Source organism: Erpetoichthys calabaricus, chromosome 9 (genome assembly GCF_900747795.2).
Source record: "Erpetoichthys calabaricus chromosome 9, fErpCal1.3, whole genome shotgun sequence".
NCBI lineage: Eukaryota > Metazoa > Chordata > Cladistia > Polypteriformes > Polypteridae > Erpetoichthys > Erpetoichthys calabaricus.
This window is the reverse complement of record NC_041402.2, coordinates 68,390,436-68,403,255: the sequence shown is the minus strand read 5'-3', so window position 1 is coordinate 68,403,255 and position 12,820 is coordinate 68,390,436. Positions and strand designations below refer to the sequence as shown.

Here is a 12,820-nt window from a genome sequence, read left to right as displayed (position 1 = left end):
TACCTTTTTACAACAGCGTATGTCCGTACACATAAGGCTATTGAAAGCAGAATTAGGTAGTGGTAGTCATTGCATTTTGTTTATCAAAGACAAGGCCCCAATTAAAACTGTGTGCAACAAAGGTTTTAAAATTTTTTCAACATTCTGTGTAACAGAAGTCATCTATTCCTGCATTTATTCTTCAAAAGTTATGTTGCCTTTACTTTATTGCAAATGTCAAGCAAAAATCAAAATGGATCTGAAACAAAGCACTTTATGCAATCTTGTGTTTGAGCAGAACTATGGAAGCATGCCTCCACATAATGGTTCATTATTGAAAGGAATATACAGTGAAAAGTAAATGCTTGCAGCGCTGCCGCTTAAAATGAATGTGCCTTTCATTACAATACTTTCCTCAAGAGAAGGGATGCTATTGCTCTAGGACTGAGTCTGGTGGCAGCATGTAATAATGTGTTACTCTTAAGCTTGCCACATATTCACATTGTTATTACATTTAATGAGTTTACATAAATGTAAATGTAATAATAAATGTCCGCTTGTGTTTACATTAACATCTTAATCCTGTATTAATGTTATTTATGCTTTTTATTATGTAGTTTAATTTTTAGATATACATGCAACATTTGATTTCTTAATACAACAAAACCCCAATTTAACATTTCCATATTTTACATTTTACATTTTTGAGTGGTCAGAGTTGTCAATGAGTTCTTTCAGAAGTAACATTTATTTTGAGAAAAAAGGAGGAATATTTGTGTTACACTTAATTTTATTTTAAAAATATGCATATATCAGTATTTTACTATATTATAAATGGACATGCTATAATAAGTATCTTTATTGTAAAAAATAAAAAAGGAAACATTTATTAAATACTTTGTGGACCTGGAGAAAGCATATGACAAGGTGCCTCAAGAGGAGTTGTGGTATTGTATGAGGAATTAGAGAGTGGCAGAGAAGTATGTAAGAGTTGTACAGGATATGCACGACGGAAGTGTGACAGTGGTGAGGTCTGAGGTAGGAGTGACAGATACATTCAACATGGAGGTGGGATTACATCAGGGATCAGCTCTGAGCCCTTCCTTATTTGCAGTGGTGATGGACAGGTTGACAGACGAGATTAGACAGGATACCCCATGGACTGTGATGTTTGCTGATGACATTGTGATCCGTAGTGAAAGTAGGGAGCTGGTCGAGGAGACACTGGAGAGGTGGAGATATGCTCTACAGAGGAGAGGAATGAAGGTCAGTAGAAACAAGACAGAATACATGTGTGTGAATGAGTGGGAGGTCAGTGGAATGGTGAAGATGCAGGGAGTAGAGTTGGCGAAGGTGGATGAGTTTAAATACTTGGGATCAACAGTACAGAGTAACTGGGATTGTGAAAGAGAAGTGAAAAAGAGAGTGCAGGCAGGGTGGAATGGGTGAAGAAAAGTGTCTGGCAGACAGGTACCAGAGTGAAAGGGACGGTCTACAGGACGGTAGTGAGACCAGCTATGTTATATGGGTTGGAGACGGTGACACTGACCAGAAAGCAGGAGACAGAGCTGGAGGTAGCAGAGTTAAAGATGCTAAGATTTGCATTTGGTGTGACAAGGATGGATAAGATTAGAAATGAGTACTTTAGAGGGTCAGCCCAGGTTGGATGGTTTGGAGACAAAGGTAGAAAGGTGAGATTGCATTGGTTTGAACAAGTGCATAGGAGAGATGTTGGGTATATTGGGAGACTGATGTTAAGGTGCCAGGCAAGAGGAAAAGAGAAGGCCTAAGAGAAGGTTTATGCATAGTATGAGAGGACATACAGGTGATGGGTGTAACAGAGCAAGATGCAGAGGACAGGAAGATATGGAAAAAGATCCGCTGTGGCAGCCCCTAATGGGAGCAGCCGAAAGAAGAAGAAGGTCACATAATGAGTCAGAAAAAGGGATCAACCTGACAGTATTAAAGCTTGATGTGCAGTGCCTTATCCTCTAGGCCTCACTGCACACTTAAAATAGTAAAAATATGAATAGATCTGAGGTGGGTGAATATGTTTTTACAGCTACTTCACTTAGACTGTAATGTGGTAGAATAGCAGTATGGTGCCATGGAACACTTAACCATCACTTCTTTACTACGTAGTTCTGAGTAATGTTTGGCGTGCATTGTTTGCAGACACAGTTCTCAAAACTGAAAAAGGTACACTTTGTTTGAAGTGCCACTCCAGATTAACAAATGAGAAAGGCCACTTAGAGGTTACCAGCTGTCCTGTTATCAGCCAGACAGCTTATATTTTAGAGTCTTGTGTCTGGAAGGCAAAAAGCGCCTGGTTACTGTTCAGCTTTATAATGTAATTAAAAAACGTATAGCTTCTTGTGAAAATTAAATAAAATAAAAAAGAGGTACTTTAAGATTAGAATAAAATTATAGTTTTATCTCTCAAACCTCTTTCACTTTCTGTTTGCATTACACTGTTTAGTAATTTCCAGTACTAATGTTCTTATCCTTAATTACATTGCATATTGGTGGTGTTAAGCAGGTGTCTCTTAAACAAGGACTACCATTGTTCGTTTGGAAGCGTCTACAAATGGAACTGGTCCCACATAACTTGAAAGTACTGTTCTCTTGTGGAGCCTAATAGAATTCTGATCTTGGATCTGAAAGTTCTCAGTATGATACTTTCAACTACACAGTTCAGTAACTTGTTCTTTTCATTTAAAGTTCTCTGTGAAGTTAAAAGAAAAAAAAAATCTACATTTTTTTTTCCAAGTTTTGTGAGAAATTATGTTCCCCTACTTCTCAATGGAGGAACTTATTCTTTATATAATTTTAAATAACTTTATCATGTCTATTTGTAGTCTCGATTTTTGTAGCATGAAAAGATCAAAAAAATCTTTATTCTTTCCGTATTGCTTATACCAAGTTCAAATTTATTGTATACACACCACGATGAAATTCTTACAGTACAAAACAGAGCCAAAGATAATATGAGATGATACAGAAGGAAGGTGCAAGTGGTATGTTTTAGGGAATTTGTCCTAGTGTAGCAGCTCTGTAGTACTTTCACCTTTTCCTTTCTGTATAGACACACACAGTATTCCAGATATGGCCTGTTACAGTAAGTGTATTATACAGCTTATGCACAACCTCGTTTGATTTGTATAGCACAGAATAACCCATACAACCAAGTATCCTGCAGTATTCTAATTGTTTCTGCATACAACTGGAATGTAATTATTCTTTATCTTAAATGTTATGTTCTGACTTAATTCTTCTCAATGTTTTAACTATATGCAGTATTTGCAGTACAGAGTAGCACAGTGGTATAGTTAGCACTTTTGACTCAAAGGATCAAGTATCTTAGTGTGAAATCTTATGCCCGGTCTTTGTCTTCACCCCATTTATGGGTTTGTTTTGCTATGTTTTCCTAAATGGTGCATACTTTATGCCTGTTACATTCTGTGTTCTTATAGCCTATGGGAGCAAAAGTCATGCTGTATGGCAGTTTGGTGGTGAAGAGCACACATAATAGTTTCATCGTACTTTGTACACATAGTTGTAAATCTGAACTGTTTACACTTCATTTTTTTAAAAGGCTTATATCTTAGAAAGAGCCAAGCCAAGTGCAGTACACTTCGATACCCACATGCAATCAAGTGATAAGGACTAATAACAGCAGCTGTAAGCAGTATGTTTGCATAATAATCCATCCATTATCCAACCCGCTATATCCTAACTACAGGGTCACGGGGATCTGCTGGAGCCAATCACAGCCGACACAGGGCGCAAGGCAGGGATAAGCCCACCGCAGGGCGCGCGCGCGCATACACACACCCATACACCAAGCACACACTAGGGCCAATTTGGAATCTCCAATCCACCTAACCTGCATGTCTTTGGACTGTGGGAAGAAACCGGAGTACCCGGAGGAAACCCATGCAGACACGGGGAGAACATGCAAACTCCATGCAGGGAGGACCTGGGAAGCGAACCTGGGTCTCCTAACTGCGAAGCAGCAGCGCTACCCACTGCGCCACCATTTGCATAATAATGCAATACTAAATTGTTTGTGTTGGGAACAAGCTGTCATATAGTGAAAGACTGATTGAAGGTAAGTGTGACTTTTTTTAAGTGATTATTGTCTAGGTCTCTACAGAATAGAGACAGCCATTTACATCTAGGCATCATCATTCAATAATGCCATTAACACCACTTGGAAGACAGCCCTTCAAGGTGGCATGCCCCTAGTCCTAAAGGGTACCACAGGGGAAGGCCAGAAGCAAAGTGAAGTGCATAGCTAAGGCACCTTAATCTCACAATAAGGTTTAGCTTTTTGATTTTTTTCTTTCTGCTTAAAATTGCATGGATTCTCTCTGTTTTGAAATATGCGTGCAATCTCAAGATGCAGATCAATACTTGATAAAACTTGAAAAACGAATATATTCACTATGATTTAATGGTTTTGTTTTCATGTTGAACCCTGGTGTCCTTTACCTCAATTATAAGGTATAAGGTACAATGGCAGGCTAGAAATTCTTTTTAGATATTCTTTTTCATGTGGCAAATTAATATATACCATTAATTGTGAAGAAATAACTGACTTGGAAAAAAATACCCAACTTATCCTTTAAGAAGCAATCATTCAGTTCTCCTATAAACTCCATTTAGTCTCTTCCAGTATTTTTGGGATTTTGTCATATTTAATTATTATTAATTATGCCCATTATTATATCATAACCATCTATATTTTTCATTTTGAAATTATTATGAATCTGGTTATTGACACTATTTTTGGCGCATCTGAACATTGAAACAGTCTTACATTTAAATTCTCTCTGACTTTATGTAGTGTACTCTCACCCTTTTCATCATTGACTGACTTTTCTAAATTAAGGTAACTCCTTATATTGTACACTATAGCTGTGGAATATGTTATTGCTTAATGTACAGTTGCTGAGTTCAAAGTATTGGTTCAGCCATTTTCAATTTTATTGCTTCTAGAATTAAAACCTCAAATTTTAAGCTATTGTTCTTTCTGTTACTTTTGCTTTTTCTTATTAACATTTACAGCACTATTTCATTTTAATGCTTCTTCATATTTTCGTTTTTAACAAATGTTCATTAATATTACTCTCTAGCATATTCACATTATCACCCCATGCTTTTAATAAAACCATCATTGTGTTGCTGACTTTTTTGTTTACTTCTAAACTTTTATCCTGAGTGCCTTATGCATGTTCTCTGAAAAACATTTCTATGAAACCTTATCAGACCCGGACTGATGTAGCTTATTGCTTATTTTCCAATTGGTGACTGATCCAGTATGAGATGGCTGCACAATGTAAGTTTTTTTTAACACTTGAATATTAATGTTTCCTTTACCTTTGTAGTCCCCAGACAGCACTAAGATCCAGAAGGCCTACTCCTGTTGACATAGACTATGGAGAGCTGTTGCAACACTTTGACAGAGTCCAGAATAAACACTTGGAAATTCGTAACCAGAGGGCAGGAAGAAGTGAATACCCAGACAAGAAACTTGGCATTTGATTATTCCTACCTGTTTTTCATGGGAAGCCAATTATCATATCAAGTGAAGCAGTTATGAACCTGCAGCCAAGTGATAGTTTACAGAAGGTGAATCCCAAAATATAATGCTTCGTCTTTATTTTGTTTGGTGCCCCTTAAGCTCATAATTAAGATGGGGAGAAGCCTGAGAAAACATCACACGAATACTCTGAAAATACTTATCTTCAATAACTACTGCGAAAGAATTTGCAACCTGCAACTGAACTAAGCATGGTGCAGCTTTTGTTGTTTTATGTGTCTTTGTTTCTTTTCTTCTTTTTTGGTGCTAAAGAACATGAAACATGTATGCTTTATTTGATTAGTCCAATTATTGGAAGGTAAGAATCATCCTTGGTTATGGTACCTCCACAAAACATAGTTCAATATGTTAGTTGATTCACCTGTTCCCATTTTCCATTTTGATAACCTTGATAATTCTTTATTGTCAGAGGTGCTGGACTGAGCTAAAATAGAGGGCTTCTTTATTTCTTTTTAATCAAATAGATCCTGCCTTATGTGATCTTGGGTAGTTCTTCCCTTAAAAAGAGAGTATTCCTGTACTGATTATTTGCTGTTTACCTGCTTTTTTAATTTTGTGTAGCAGAATTATTATGAATAATTGGAAATGTATGTGGACAGCTAAAAAATAGCCAAGAGCTGTTGTACATGTGTACAATGCATAGTCTTCTCATTGGCCTCAAAAGTTATGGAGAATTTCATTTCAGCTACTTATATTCCGTGAACTGTCAGTGGTCTCCTGAACCACCTTACAACACAATTTTATTTTAATAACCTTTTTCTGCAGGCGACATTCCATGATGGTTTGAACAACATAACTGTTAATGCCCTATTTTATTGATACAAAAATGTCCAAACTCTGTATGATTCATTTTTGTTTTGTATTTAGTATTTTGCTGGTCTCCTGCTTTGTGTTTCCTGTTTTATCCCCTCTCTACCACTCTCAATCTGTTGCAAATGAATGTTTGTTCTCTTTATTCCATTCCTTCAATTTAAAAAGCAAGCTGTCAAGACTTGGCACAGCCCTTATAAAACCAGATGTCTGTAAGATATTCTGATTTGAAATAAATTGTGGACTATGCTGTAAATGTGTATTTCTTGCAGAATTATCATTTGTGTTTCCATTTTCCATATTATACCAGTAATTTTGTAAAGTCAGCCAAGAAAACTTTCTGTTAAAGGCTTCTATTTTGCCCAGTAATGTTTTTATTCTTTTTATTAATATTTCTTTAATAATTTATTTTATATGCATCAATTTCAAAACCATTTTCTCCCTTGATGTTGATTCTTCAGGTGTGCACTGTGTTCTACCGTGGTTTGTTATGAGTTGGACATGCTCTTCTACTGGAGACACTGATGTATAAATGGTGATAAGAGGCAATGAATAAAAATGTGCTGTTTATACTGAGGCTTAACTGCACGGTTCTATGGTATTACTGAGAAGACTGGTCAAGCACAAGTGTAGCTAGTTGTGAGTATCTACAGCTAAAATACCCATTACGTGCTGCAGTTTTTTTTTTTGGGTTGCCATAGTGGTGTGGTTGCTTTTTTAGCTGCAGTTCTATGTAGTCTTACCACTCCGTTTATCATTTAAATTATTGTTGTGATTTAGATCCCTTATGATGTACACTTTAACAATAAATTTTATTTGACTTGATTGTTCAGAAAAATTGTTTGAGCTAGCAACTTTTGTACTTTCCAGGTGTATATTTTACAAAACTTAACTTATTAGGAATATGCTCCTCAGCAGCTTTTGCTTGCAACTTATCCACCTACACATTGAAAACCCAGTTTTAAAGAAAATTGTAACATAACATTCGCAAATAAGAGATCATTTACTTCGTTAAGCACATTTGCTTAGCTAATAGCTAAGTTGCTCCAGTATGTCATCCAGATGCTTTTTAAAATTTGCAAAGGTTTTCATGTCAACTTCATGCCTCGGTAGTTTGTTTCAGATTCCCACAACTATTTGTGTAAAGGGGTACTTTCTGGCTTCTGTCTTAATTGTACTTCCCCTTAATTTCCACTATTGTACTTGTGTATGTTGTTCACTGCTTAACTGAAAATGTTTTTGGATTGTTTTTTGTACCACTGTCATTTATTACAGACAGACAGACAGACAGACAGACAGACAGACAGACAGACAGACAGACAGACAGACAGACAGACAGACAGACAGACAGACAGACAGACAGACAGACAGACAGACAGACAGACAGACAGATAGATAGATAGATAGATAGATAGATAGATAGATAGATAGATAGATAGATACTTTATTAATCCCAGGGGGAAATTCACATACTCCAGCAGCAAAAAATATTAAATTAAAGAGTAATAAAAAATGCAGGTAAAAAACAGACAATAACTTGAATAATGTTCAACGTTTACCCCCTCTGGTAGAATTGAAGAGTCGCATAGTTTGGGGGAGGAATGATCTTCTCAGTCTGTCAGTGGAGCAGGACAGTGACAGCAGTCTGTCGCTGAAACTGCTCCTCTGTCTGGAGATGACACTGTTCAATGGATGTAGTGGATTCTCCATAATTGATAGGAGCCTGCTGAGTGCCCGTTGCTCTGCTACGGATGTCAAACCGTCCAGCTCTATGCCAACAATAGAGCCTGCCTTCCTCACCAGTTTGTCCAGGCGTGAGGCATCCTTCTTCTTAATGCTGCCTCCCCAGCACACCACTGCGTAGAAGAGGGCACTCGCCACAACCATCTGATAGAAAGAAGACTTTTGAAGACTCGATTAGATCCACATGCCTCTGCTTAAGACTAAAGAGGTTTAATTCATCTTGCCAGTTAGACTCAACCTGCCTCAACTCAAAAATATACACAAGTGTGTACATTTATTCATGACTATAAAAAACTGTCCTCCTGTAGTGTCTTTGTAGATTGCTGTGCTCTTCAGTGGATGAGCAACTTGATCATAATTACCTGAAAACACTTTTGAAAGAGGATTATAGGTGTCTTGAGTTAGCACACTAAAGTCATTTACACTGTAAAATGAATATTATTGATGCGCCTTAAATCAGCCATTGAGCACTCTCGATCCATATTGTTGACTGGCTCATAGTCCAAAACATTGACTGCTTAGAATAAACCTCGCCAGTCTCCATGCAATCAATGCAGCCATTGTTGTGCCATGGTTACAAATGTACACATGAAGGCAGTCATTAAAGCCAATATAATACTCGGTGGTATACTTTTAAAAATGTATATTTTTATGATGCCTTTCTCCTTTTTGTATTTTAATTCAGTGCAGAAAAAACAATATAATTGCATGGGTTCACAAACCACGAATAGCGTAAATGGTGACATCAGCATATTAATAGAATGAGTGTTTTATAAGATGATTGTGTATTACTGTGGAATATTTACAACTGTTTTTAGATTGTTTCTTGGTCTGTTTTAACAGACATTTATCATTATGTATGTTTGATGTAGGAAGTGTGAAGAACTCTGAGCTAAAATCTCCTTTCTAGATATCCATGTCCTTTAGGAGTCTCCTGTTATTTTTATTTTTAAGATTGATATTAAAATGCTTCTTGTTGTTAAAACAAAAGCCCTTAGAAGGGTTTAATACTAAGTTTTGTATTTTTAAATTTTATAAGACTAAAAAACAGTTAACATACAGTATGTATAGTAAAATAGTTACATATATGGAAACTGTTTTATCGGTCAGGGGCCTTCAATTTTAAAAATGCAGATTATGAAAATAAAAGGGCAAATTTAAGTGAAGTATTACTGCAATGGCCTTGTAACTTTTTGCATTTTTAAATCATTCTTTCTCAAAAGTAAACTACAAGAATTCTTAGCTGTCTTAAATGTTATTCATATATAAATACAGCATCATTCAAAAGTTAATAAAATGCAACATACAAAAATGTTCAGTTGACCGTGGCACTTCTACATACATTCCACTCTTAAAACTCCACCACTTCACTCCCTGATAATCAAGGCATGAGCTGGGAGAACTTTGTGCACGTTCTGCAGACAAAAGACACTGACGGAGAGGTGCGAAGGGATTTAAGGTGGGCCAGATTTATGACTTTTTTCGTAGGCTTTGGTAATTCTAGTCTTAAAAGATGTACATCTGTTTCAGGAATTTGAGTGTCACCGTTCTCTTTACATAAACAGCAGTCACAATATGCTGCCAAATGAGTTGCACAGTAACTTCTTTTTTGTTAGAAATTTTCTTTAATTTTCCTTATTTTAATGTTGGCCTGAGCAGTAATTAGTGATCATGTAGAGCTATAAATGTGTATGTGTGTTTTATATATATATATATATATATATTTAACTGTTAGTAAATAAAATGAAATATTCCATTAAATCTATTCCAGTTACCTGCATCATTTTTGGTTTTCTATTGTTGATTTTTGTCACCATGTTTTGTCCTGTTTTTAACATGATAGCTGTTTGTCTTTAAAGCTACATTTACACCAGATGCAGAGTCAAAGCTGGTGTTGCCTTTCAACATGTTACGAAGGGATCCTCAACATATGCCATTGTATCCGAAACTCACCAGCATGGGTCTTGGACTGCAATAGTGGGAGCAACTAAACAAAAGGAGAGTGCAAACAATTACACAACCATCCAGTGCACGTTTTAGCTGTAGAATATCATTTACTAACTCCTAAAACCAATAGACTGTCAAGGTGTTTAAAACAAAAAAACAACCCTTTCTCTAGCCAAAAGCTACTTTCTGCAACTTTACAACAGCTTTATGCACCCTATACCTTTCTCAAGGACAGCAGCACCCCCTGTCCTCATGTCCATTACTGACTGCAAGCAGCACACCACTCATTTAGTTTGTCCTCTACTCCTGTTACCCAGCACTTCCCACCACATCCATTGACATGCACCTAAGATGTCCTTTAAGTCTACTGTTTGCTTGTCTATGTGCCAGCACCATACCTTAATCCCAACTCACTCTTTCACCTGACTCCATCTGTTTAAAAATACGAAGATGTGTAAATATCACAAAAGTGTCAAAAATAAATTATGGACCATAAAATTAAATAACACCAGCCAAGATATTTTTAATGAGATAAAGCAGCTGCTTCCTCAACCTGTCATTCTCTCCCAAACTTTTCAAAAGCGTCCTTTTGCAGCCTTCAGACAAGCAAACGTACTTTGTCTCATCATCAGTTGAGAACACGTTAATGGCACGTGAAGTGAATTGGCCACTTTCTAAGGGTTCCATGGTTTGGAGTTGTCGGCTCTCATTAAGAGAAAAACAGTTAAGTGATGCATCTTGTTTGTGTTTAAAGCACTTCTGATGGGGATGCACAGGATTACATGGCACCCGTCTTACTAAATATATTCTTTAATGTAGTCCACACCCTTTGTGCATTTCCATATGAGCCTGGTTTGTGGGTGTAGTGATGTGAGATTTTGCATATAACTTGATAAATATTTTGTATGTCTTTATTTGTAATTTAGGCAAAGCAATGTAATTTAGTGTTTATCCCCCACCCCCCTTAGCAATGGGTCTTTTTGAATTTTACGACAAAGTTGGGAGAGGATGTGCCTTAAACCAGTTTGGCGAGTGTTTCTCTGCTAAAGTCTTTCAACCCCCGCAAGAAAGCCATAAAGACATATGGTCTTGAGGGTGGCAGGTTTTAAGATGTTGTATTCCCCCATTGGTCTGAAGTATGGCAGTTTGGAATTGGCTTGGATCAAAAGCTTTTAAGTACCATGATGTCCTATTGTCTGTAGGGGTTGGACAGAGAATCTATAAATCTGCTTGTTCAACCACATTCTCTCTCTCTTACTAACCAATATATGATGAAGAAGTATCTCTCTTACCAAACTGATGAAGACCATCACACCATGAACTGAAAGGACAACACAATGGAGATCACAGCTTAGCAGCCATATTGGAACAGGCATACGGCCTGTTCTGAAGAAAGCTGAGCACCAATGATGCCTTAACTAGAGACATTTTTAATAACTACAAGTCTGTGTGCCGCCTGAAACTACACATCACTATTTAATCAGGTTGTATGGTTGCCAATATTCAAATGTACTTTGCATATTGTTATTATTTATGAATATTACCAATAATACATTGTTTTATGTGTAACTTAATTCCTGCTTGTCTTTTTACTACACCTAATTGCTTATAGATATAGAAGGGAAGGTGGGGATAAGTCTGTGAGATTAAATACCTTATAAACAGTGGAAAGTCTGTGAGATTAGGCTACATATTAATAATACAATAGGAGAAAGTAGAGCAATATATATTACTCTACCAAGACAAAACAATTGGCGTAGTCGGCAGGTTTTTGGGGTAACCATGTTTTGCACCCTGTTTGCAAATACTGTTGATGTATATGTGTGTTTATGTATGTGAATTTTAGGGCATCCAGTGTACAAATGCGGTGGAAGTAAACATTGTTTGGTTGCTGAATGGAATATAACCAACAAAGTGTAGAGACTTCATGTCTGTCACAAGGACACCCGCATGTTTGTTAGTGTTGGTGGTAGAGTCCCTAATTAAAGTGTTAGAGAGTGGTGGAACATTGCATGCTTCGTCCATATGGCATTTAAGTGGTTAAAGTGCTAGGGAGTGATGGGACATGCATGCATCATTCATACGGCACTTATTTGTTTAGAATCTTGGTGTATGTATGTGTATGTTTGCTTACAGTGGCAAAAGTAGGCCAACCCATAACGAAGGTGGCAAATTGTATTAGAGTAAAATTGTAGGTTCAGAAATGCCTAAATTTATATTAAAGTCAGCCATCTTCCAGTGGAGTGGTAGAAGCAAGCAGGCCAAAGCTAGGAAATGGAAACCTGTAGTGCAGGTAGAGAAAGCAGAAGCTGAGCTGAGCATGCCACAAAATGGAAGGGGGCTGGAAGGATTAAAATCAGGAAAACAGAGATCAGGTATAAAGAAGACAGCTGCTGTTATAAGAGGTTTACAATCTTGTATTATTGGTAATAAGGAAGATCAGTATGAGAAAGAAAGTGAAAGTTGTGGAACGTTGTGTGAAAGTTTTGAAAGATGTAACAGTTGGTGTGATAATTGTGAAGTGCTAACATATAGAACACCCACTGCTGAAGTGGAAAGCACAGAAAGCAGGGGAAACAAGGAGAGAAAACCACCCATGGTGAAAGGGCAGTAGTAACTGGATCAGACTGGAACCCTAAAACATGGGTGGGTGACTTACCTGAGACAGATGAGTGCTCAGATAAAGAGTGGGAATGTGAGTGTGAGGAAAAGGAGAGAGATGAAAGGAAGGGAAAA

At 37.0% G+C, this 12,820-nt stretch overlaps 1 protein-coding gene across 1 annotated transcript in view; it reads left to right on the top strand.

The window, feature by feature from the left end:
- The window catches only part of vac14 (vac14 homolog (S. cerevisiae)), a 201,993-nt gene extending 195,343 nt beyond the window's left edge, over positions 1-6,650 (top strand). The window contains exon 19 of the mRNA XM_028809690.2: positions 5,370-6,650. Within this exon, the coding sequence (XP_028665523.2) occupies positions 5,370-5,526 (157 nt within the window). The 3' untranslated portion in view covers positions 5,527-6,650. The remainder of the gene's footprint in view (positions 1-5,369) is intronic.
- Positions 6,651-12,820: the final 6,170 nt, after the last annotated feature.